We start from the raw sequence: 9,704 nt of genomic DNA, 5'->3' as shown, positions 1-9,704 counted from the left end.
ACCCCGACTTGCCTGAATCCAGCTCCCTATGTCTCAGGGATCCCCCCTGCATTGGGGAGCCCACGCTGGCCTCCAACCCCCCTGCTACCCACCCACAGGGCTGGAGCACACAAAAATCTACTCACCTGCTCCCACCCCCAGGCTCTGGTGTGCAAGGGGAATGTGAGGAGGGGTCTTTTTCCTTCTCATTCAGGGGCTTCTCACTTTGCTTCTCACCTGTGTGTGGCCCCCACTGATTTTACTGAGGGTCAGCGGCCCCCCAACCCAAAAAGGTTCCCCACCCCTGCCTTAGAGGATGCTTTTCCGGCTACAATTTTAGTGTGCCACCTGCTCTGTGTCTTTGAAACTCAAAGGGTCCCTTTTCCTCCCGGCCCCCCCGGAAAGATGCCTTTATTAACAAAATGCAGGACAATGTAGCACTTTAAAGACTAACAAGATGGTTTATTAGATGATGAGCTTTCGTGGGCCAGACCCAGGGTCTGGCCCACGAAAGCTCATCATCTAATAAACCATCTTGTTAGTCTTTAAAGTGCTACATTGTCCTGCATTTTGCTTCAACTACCCCAGACTAACACGGCTACATTTCTATCTTTATTAACAAAGTACTCCACTTAGGAAGGAACAATTAGTTTCACACATACAGAATGGGAAGCGACGGTCTGGGAAGGAGTACAGCAGAAAGGGATCTAGGGGTTATAGTGGACCACAAGTCAAATATGAGTCAGCAGTGTGATGCTGTTGCAAAGAAAGCAAAGATGATTCTGGGATGTATTAACAGGTGTGTTGTGAGCAAGACAGGAGAAGTCATTCTTCCGCTCTATTCTGCGCTGGTTAGGCCTCAGTTGGAGTATTGTGTCCAGTTCTGGGCACCGCAGTTCAAGAAAGATGTGGAGAAATTGGAGAGGGTCCAGAGAAGAGCAAGGAGAATGATTAATGGTCTAGAGAACATGAGCTACTAGGGAAGGCTGAAATAATTGGGTTTGTTTAGTGTAGAAAAGAGAAGATTGAGGGGGGACATGATAGCAGTTTTCAGGTATCTAAAAGTGTCATAAGGAGGAGGGCGAAAACTTGTTCGTCTTGGCCTCTAAGGATAGAACAAGAAGCAATGGGCTTAAACCGCAGCAAGGGAGGTTTAGGTTGGACATTAGGAAAAAGTTCCTAACTGTCAGGGTGGTCAAACACTGGAATAAATTGCCCAGGGAGGTTGTGGAATCCCCATCTCTGGAGATATTTAAGGGTAGGTTAGATAAATGTCTATCAGGGATGCTCTAGACAGTACTGGGTCCTGCCATGAGGGCAGGGGACTGGACTCCATGACTTCTCGAGGTCCCTTCCAGTCCTAGTATTCTATGGTTTTCTGATTAACAGGTGCTCCAGGGGTTAAATGAATACCCCTCGCTGTTTTGAAGAGCCAGGTCGCACCAGACGGTGGCGCTGGCGGTGCCCTTATTTGTCAAGGCGGAATGGCACCGCTCATAGGATTGGGGGAATGGTTCTAGTTGATCGCTCCGCAGAGATCCAAACCGGGCTGGGGTGGGCTTTGCGCGCACACGGCGCGGCGCCCGGAGATTCCTGCTCCGTTTGCAAGGGGAAAGAAGCGACCGGGAGGCAGGGGGGCGAAGGGGGAGGCAAGAAAAGAAAAGAAAAAAGGCAAAAAGCTCCCTACCCAGCCATGCTGCCGTCCCTGAACCTAAGACTTTACAGCGCTTGCTAAGCTACGTAGCCATGATTGCTGTGTAGACCGGAGCGCTTGTGTGTGTGTGTGCGTGCGTGTGCATGAGTGTGTGGATGGGAATGGGCCCCCTGAGCCCTTAGGCAGCGCCTGCTGCGCGGACAGCCCCCTGGCCGGACAATGTGGCTTCGCACGGGGGTTCGCGGCCCCCTGCCGCCGCCGGGGGAGGCGGTGTGAAGGCGGCGTGGCCCGAGAGGCAGCCGGAGCTGCGCGGAGCGGAGGAGGAGCAGGAGCAGGAGCGCGCCGGCGGCGGGGCGGGGGGAGGCGAGTCCTCATGGAAGGATGAAGGAGATGGTGGGAGGGTGCTGTGTTTGCTCTGACGAGAGAGGCTGGGCAGAGAACCCGCTGGTGTACTGCGATGGGCACGGCTGCAGCGTGGCTGTGCACCAAGGTAAGGCAGGGCGGACCCCCGGGGCGCAGGCGGGGGAGAAGGGGAAACCCAGATTGCAAGCCCCCCTCCCGGCTCACACCGGCCCTGGGAAGCCCGGGCGGGGGGGAATGGTGGGGAGAGGGGAAAAAAAAGGGTGCATGGGGGGGGGCGCTTTGTTTACCCCTATTGTTCCAATAACGGTACGGTGGATGGCCCCGCTCCAAGGCAGGGCACCGTGCCCAGGTGGCGCGCACAGCCCCGTGGGGCCCGCGGGCTGTGCCTAGTGGGGTGCGGCGGAAGGGGTGCAATTATGTTTTTTTTGGGGGGTGTCGCTCAGTTGGGGGGGCGGGGGGCTCGCCCCGCGGGGTGGTGGGGGCGGGTTGCAGGCGGGGGTGGGCAGCCGCGCACAGCGGGGGGGCGGCCCGGGGGTTTTTAGTCATGGGGACCGGGACTAGGGGAAACTCCGGGAGTCCTTATCGGCGAGCAGTGACCTCTGGGGCGGGCAGCGGTTCCCGGCTTCCTTCCGGAGGGCGGTGTGTTTATTATTAGCGGCCGGGGCGCTTAGGGAAAGTGCGCGGAGGGGGGGGGGTGTGATGGGCTGTGCAGACCCCCGGTGGGGGGTGGCGGGGGGGGCTTGCAGGTGACAGGCGGGGAAGGGACCGGGGCGGCGCTAGCGAATTATTAACGTGGGGGAGGATTGCGAGGGAGTGAAAACACCTCGCCGGGCAAGTGTTTGCTCTGCTGCACATGGTGGCTTATTAATGCACCTCCGGGTGGAATTAACCCTTCCAGGGGCAGCACCGGACTTGCTCACAGGCCGGGTCCTGCGCGGGAGGCAGCCCTACTTACAACCCCTCCTCCCAACCCCAGAAGGATCTGTCTGTCTGCCCCCATACACCCCCCTCTGTCTGTCTGTCTGTCTATCTATCTATCTATCTATCTATCTATCTATCTATCTATCTATCCCCATACATCTGTCTGCCTATCCCTATACACCCCCTCTGTCTGTCCGTCTGTCTGTTCCCATACACTCCTATCTATCTATCTATCCATCTGTCTGTCTGTCCGTCCCCATACACCCCCCTGTATCTATCTATCTATCTATCTATCTATCTATCTATCTATCTATCTATCTATCTATCTATCTATCTATCCCCATACATCTGTCTGTCTGCCTATCCCTATACACCCCCTCTGTCTGTCTGTCTGTCTGTTCCCATACACTCCTATCTATCTATCCATCTGTCTGTCTGTCCGTCCCCATACACCCCCCTGTATCTATCTATCTATCTGTCTGTCTGTCTGTCTGTCTATCCCTATACACCCCCTCTGTCTGTCTGTCTACCTCCATACACCCCCTCTATCTGTCTGTCCCCATACACTCCTATCTATCTATCTATCTATCTATCTATCTATCTATCTATCTATCTATCTATCTATCTATCTATCTATCTATCTATCTATCTATCTATCTATCTATCTATCTATCTATCTATCTATCTATCTATCTATCTCCATACACCCCCCTCTGTCTGTCTGTCCATCCCCATACATCCCATCCGTCTGTCTATCCATCCATCCCCATACTCTTTCTCTCTCTCTCTCTCTCTCTCTCTAACCCTGTACAGCCCCCATAACAACTAGCTGGGTGAAAGCAGACAATCACGGCACTCTGCCATGAACTCACACAGTAAGATGAAAAAAAGACAGAAACAGCCTGTCACCCATGGGCAACCAGTTCTCCCAAACCGATCACTCTGTACCTGAACATTTAGTTCTTATCTTCCAAGGAAATCTGCCTAGCACTTTCTCAACAGCCAAGCCTGGAAACTTAAATTCATAACTCTGGTGGACCCTAAAAATAATGGACGGAGGAAAGATGTGACTTTATGATTCATAACAACAATAGCCCTTCTTTGAGCCAAAGCATCAGAGGTGACGACTGCTCACTTCACCTTGACTGCTCTCCTCCGTCACATGTTAATGCTTTATCTCTTCCACCTTATATTTAGCTGTGACACTGTGGGTACCTTTCCCAGCACTGAAAAGCACCATGTAAGCCCTAATTCTTGTCTCTCTCACCAACAGAAGTTGGTAGAATCTTGCAAATCCGCAGATATCTGCTTTATATCCGCAGGTATCCACACCACGGATGTGGATAGCCACAGCTTATTTTTACAGCTACGGGTATAAATTTTTCATCTTGAAACCTGCACATTGAGAATATCCACTTTATATCCGCGGGTATCTGCATCCGCGGATGTAGATGTGGATCTCCATGAATCATTTTTGCAGATGCAGGCACCAATTTCATATCCACATAGGGCTCTAGGAGTTGGTCCGATAAAAGATACTGCTTCACTCACTTGGTTTCTCTGTTTCTCTGTGTTTATCATACATCAGCCAATATCCATAATCTAATACACCATTATCATACATCAGCCAATATCTCTCTTCTTGCCCAATATTTCTTTCTCTCTAGACTTTCTTATATGGGTTGCAGTGGTTGGGAGGTTGGGCATTCTTCTGTGGCTTATATGTCATGACGACACCTATCATAAGAGGTCCCTTGTAATCAGGCAAGCAAAGAGGAGTTGCACAGAGGAAGCGGAGTTTGCAGGGGAACTCTGCTCACAAACAGATGCTGAGCCTCCTGTCATAAAACAGTTTATTCCAGGATGCGTCTAATGGTCTGTTGGCATGTAGCTGGTCCCTCTGTACTGACACTGGTGTGTTGCTTTAATGTCCTTGGTGTGACTCTTCTACGTCCCATTTTTGTAATACCGGAAACTTGAAGATATTTTGTATTCAGAATGGGAGGGGAAAGGAGCATTGGTGTTTGTGCTCCCCAAACCTGAAAATTAATGCATATGCTTTTATTTAGGTAACTAGGAATCAGTTTCCCCTTTTACGAGTGCTTTATGATTCTGAGGTGTCTTTGTTTACAATCCAGGGCAATTATATTGGGATAGTACATGTTTACTACTTGCTGCAGGGATAGCAGAGCAGGCATAGAATGTTGTTTAGAGAGGGCTACTAAAACACTTTTTAGTTGATCAAAGTCTGAGTCATAAAGTGGTGTATAACGTATCATATAGTCTAGATATTTAGATTTGGAAGATTTGCCTTCTTCAGGTTATAATAATTTTGTGGGACATCCTCTTTGATATCCAGAAATGTTGCCACCCTTCCTTCTTATACTACCTGTGTTCACAGCATTGGGATATGATTTTGGCAGACTTTACATTTCTCTTCAGAATAAAAGTTGCTTTGTTGATTCAACTCTGTGCTTTTTCTTCACCTGCAAAGGCAAAGCATGTTTAGCTTTGGACTGCCTGAATAAAAATAGAGCCAAAAATGAGCTTACTCTAAAGCTTCACATAAGAGCTGGTGAAAAAATGGAATGCATTTTTTGTGAACATTTTCATTAAAAAATTCCTTTTTTCTGTTATTCAAAATTGCATTTTTTTTCAACAAAAGTCTCATAAAAATGCAAATTAAGAGGATTTTCAATGCTGGTTCATGGTTGGTGTATGTTTTCTTTCTTCTTCCCTTTTCCTCCAAGCAACAGGCAGGGAAACTAATAATGTTTTCAGCTGAGCACATGTGCCTCTGGGCGTATGCCTATTGCTAAAGATGGACCCAAGACACTTCTTTGTCACTGCTTTTATATAGTTTCCATTTTCTTATGTGTCTGTCTTGGCTCAGCCGGGAGTGAGCCAGCCTTAAGTTTAACTGCACTGCCCGCTTTTTTCCCCCGGCTCACATAAAATCTCAGGCATTAGAGTAGCAGAGAAAACTTACGATGGTCCTATCCTGTGTCTGTCTCCAGGGAACGTCTCACAAGAGGGCTTCCAGCGTTATATTTTCAGATGCTTTGTCCAACCTAGTTTCAATGTCTCACATGATGGGGACTCCATTCCAACTGTCAGCTCAGCTTTGAAGATTGTGTAAGAAGGCTGAAATTTGTTCTTTGCTGACGGGTCCCTCAACCTTAGCTGACGCATGAATGACCCCTCTCCCTGTCTTTGCTTTGCTTCCGTTGCTTTAAAACTACCTGCCTCCTTCCAGAGTCAGCAACACTCTCTTAAAATCCAGCCAGGACAACCCTTGATCAGAGAGAGAGTTTGCTGCTGAAGGAGGTAAGGTGACCTCAAGAGACCGCCAGTCCTCTGAAAGGATTGTAAGGGCCAGGATGTTGCGTTGTCCTATGGCAGAAGAGAAACAGGTTGGTTATAAAGGAAAGAGCTTCCCTTGATACAGAGGAAACTGGAGTAAAATCCTGTTTAATCAGTTAACCAGTTAAAAGTGTTTAACTGCTTAACTGGGATGCCACCGGTGGGGGGCAGATCCACCCCGGCTGAGCCGCTAGTTAACCAGTTTCCCATAAACATCACCTATAAGGATTATCCTTACCGGTTAGCTGGTTAACCATTACATCCCCAAGCTGGAGACGATCAAAGATGCTGGGAGAGCGAAGACTGGGGAAGACTTCAGTAAGAGTAGGGTCAAATGTGAACTGTGTGGAAGATTTTTCTGAATGAGAGCTGGAGGCTGTTACTTTCAAGTGGCACTTTTTTCTCCACATGGGTCCAAAATAGCCCAGATTTGGTGACCTTCCTGGCATGCTGACAAGGTCATCGGTTTGACAGGGTTTTCGGCATGGGCTAAGGGAATGTGTCTTACAGTGATGCAGAGGTGAAAAGGAGAGGCTGTAGCCATGTGGCAAAGTTCCTGGCAAAATGTTTGCTTTAAGGCTGCGGCAATTTTACTGTACTGTCAATAATGGTAAGGGCACCTAGAGCCACGGATAGGAGTCTTTTTAATTATTTAAAGTCTAAATCAAGTGGCACCTGGTGGATTTGAAATTGGCTGGGGATTGTGCACTCCTTTTAGGCCAGATTTTCCAAGGAGCTCAGCTCTCCTTGAGGCCTGATTTCTTTTGGAAGGGTTTGGCTGCTGCTGACCTCTTCTGAAAGTCTAGTCCCAGCGGGAGCTGCTGGGTGCTGAGCACAGTGGAAAAGTTGGCCGTCACTTATTGAAGTGCTGAGCTTGGCTGCAGATCCGGCCCCAGTGATGGATCTAAGGACAACATTCCCTGCCTTTATAGTGCTGCCCTGCAAGCTAGAGATAAGTGTGTACGAGACAGCTGGTATGGGCCTGTGGCAAGGCCTTAGGACTGAGAGCCAGACGATCCTGGCTTCTATTTGTGTTTGCTGCCTTGTGCTTGTGTTTCTGAGTGAAACACTGTTGCCTGTTATGCTGCAGGCCAGACTACAACTAGATGATCTAATGGTCCGTTTGGGCCTTCAGCCCGGCCCTCTTTTCCCAATGCGCTAGGGTCTGCCGGTCTGACCAGGCCCAGAGGATGTTCTATCACAGATTTGCGGGGGTGGGGAAGAGAGGTGGGTGTATTGTGTTGTCTGCTGGAAGAGTCGGGTGGATAAGCTGCTGTTTCATTTTAATTTTTGCTCTTGTGATTTAAGTCTGGCTGCCTACAGCACTGGAGAGGCTCCCCTCTTTTTTGTTTTTGTATCAATCCGAATGATTTAAACGAACCATGAAAAAGTCGAATTAATCTTCTGTTTCCCCCTCCCAGCTTGCTATGGAATTGTCCAGGTGCCCACCGGACCCTGGTTCTGCCGAAAATGTGAATCCCAAGAGCGAGCCGCCAGGGTGGTGAGTACGAGTCACACCTGTCCTTACGCGGAGTAGATTATGCTGGTTCCCCTGTACTCCACTGGAGTAGGGACTGGAACTCAAGAAATGTGGGTTCTCATCCCAGCTCTGCAGATAACCTTAGCCAAGTCATTCAAATGCTCTTCCTCCTACTCAAGCTGAATAGGATTTGAGTGCCTAACTCCCTTTGCAGTTTCTTGTCTGATTTAAATCAATCCCACCTGTGTAGACAAGGCCTGAATCAAGATAAGCCAGGTTTAAATCAATTTAGGAGTGCCTACCCAGCCTCGTGCACTGGTTTACTGGCATTATTCTATGCAACAGCTTTAGTTAAACTAATGTGGACAAACCGTGGCTCAGTATCAGTACGGTACCTGGCACTGTAGGGACTCCAGTATCATCCAGGAATTGTAGGGGTCCTGACAACACAATTATAGCTGTTTTACAGATGGGCACACAGAAGCAAAGTGAGCTGGCAAATATTTTGGGGGAGGGATAGCTCAGTAGTTTGAGCATTGGCCTGCTAAACCCAGGATTATGAGTTCAATCCTTGCAGAGGCCATTTAGCAATTTGGGGCAACAATTTGTCAGGGATAGTACTTGGTTCTGCTGTGAAGGCAGGGGACTGGACTCAATGACCTTTCAAGGTCCCTTCCAGTTCTAGGAGATAGGCAATCTCCATTAATTTAAGTATGTGGAAGAGTCAGGAATAGAACCCAGGTTTCCTGGAGTCAATACTATCAGTAGATCCAGCTCTGTTAGAGCTAGGGCTGCAAACCAGACCTGACTCCCAGTATGTCTACACTGTGCAGCTATTTCAGGATACCAGAGGTATTCCGAAATAGCTATCCCGTGTCTTAACAAGCCGTCCATTATTTTGAAATATTTTTTGAAATAACAAGCATGCTTTTTCGGCATCCCTGTAACCCTCATTCCATGAGGGTTAAGGGATGTCTCGAAATAGCGTGTTATTTCGAAATTTGGCACCCTTAGATGTGCTGAATTTCAAAATAACCTATGTCAAAATAAAATCGAAATAAGATACACAATTTGCATAGCGCAAATTGCAAATCTTATTTCAAGTTGACGGTGCTGCGTAGACCCCCTCGCCCGCAGAAACACCCCTTCTCTAACCCTTTGAGAAATGCTGCTTTTATCTACGCTATGGTAAAGGGTATGGAATATGCCTGAAGGTGGCTTTATCTCATGCAAACAGTTTCTTAACAGAGGGTCAGGACAGGAATGGTAATCTGGATTTCACGCCCCTCCTCCCCCTCACTGGTGCAGAGGGAAAGGCATTGTGCTGTGTTTGTTAGAATGAAAACGGTGTCTAAGCTGAGAGAATATGCATGCACATGCAAGTCCTCCTCGGGGGGCCCCTCACCTGTGTGCCTTGCGAGGGCTGCAATGTTTCAGTGGGAGAATATGCCCCTTAGTCTGTCTTCAAGGTAGCAGAAGAACAAGGACCCTGCAGGTGGTTCCTCTTTTAACTCCCCATCAGTGAAATCTGTTGGACAGTGCACGGTGGGCTTCCGTCATGCCATTCATGTTTGTGACATGCAGTTCTGGATAGCGATAATCTTACTTCCTAAGAAGAGCTGGGCGTGACTGCCTAGCTAAATCTCTTACCTTCCACGGGAGACACCACAGTCCTAGCAACAGATACACAGATGGGTAAATAACTAGCAAGAGTCCAGTCCTTTGATGTAGGAAGTCAGGCATCTGATGGTCAGGGGCGCAGCTCTCGGTTGTGAGATGTAGGCCAAGCTCTGACACCTGTTTACTATGTGGCTTTGTATATAATGTTCCCTGTCTTTTTTTTCCATCCATGTGCAGAATAAATTTGTATGTGCACCATGGCATGTGTGGAGTGCACTACCAGTAGGAAAAAAAATCTAGCTGTAGGCACTCTGCTAATCATCT

General features: G+C 48.6%; 1 protein-coding gene across 3 annotated transcripts in view; it reads left to right on the top strand.

Moving 5' to 3' along the window:
- The first annotated feature begins 1,491 nt into the window (after nucleotides 1–1,491).
- MLLT6 (MLLT6, PHD finger containing) overlaps nucleotides 1,492–9,704 on the top strand; it is a 101,118-nt gene continuing 92,905 nt past the window's right edge. For 2 of the 3 annotated variants that reach the window (XM_075911432.1, XM_075911430.1), the window contains exons 1-2: nucleotides 1,493–2,123; nucleotides 7,702–7,781. In XM_075911432.1, coding sequence (XP_075767547.1) covers nucleotides 2,015–2,123; nucleotides 7,702–7,781 — 189 coding nt within the window. In that variant the 5' untranslated portion in view covers nucleotides 1,493–2,014. Of the gene's footprint in view, nucleotides 2,124–7,701; nucleotides 7,782–9,704 lie in introns of all 3 variants that reach the window. The other variant, XM_075911431.1, reaches the window with a different exon arrangement.

Source organism: Pelodiscus sinensis, chromosome 29 (assembly GCF_049634645.1).
Source record: "Pelodiscus sinensis isolate JC-2024 chromosome 29, ASM4963464v1, whole genome shotgun sequence".
NCBI classification, from domain to species: domain Eukaryota; kingdom Metazoa; phylum Chordata; order Testudines; family Trionychidae; genus Pelodiscus; species Pelodiscus sinensis.
This window is presented reverse-complemented; position numbering and strand designations above follow the sequence as displayed.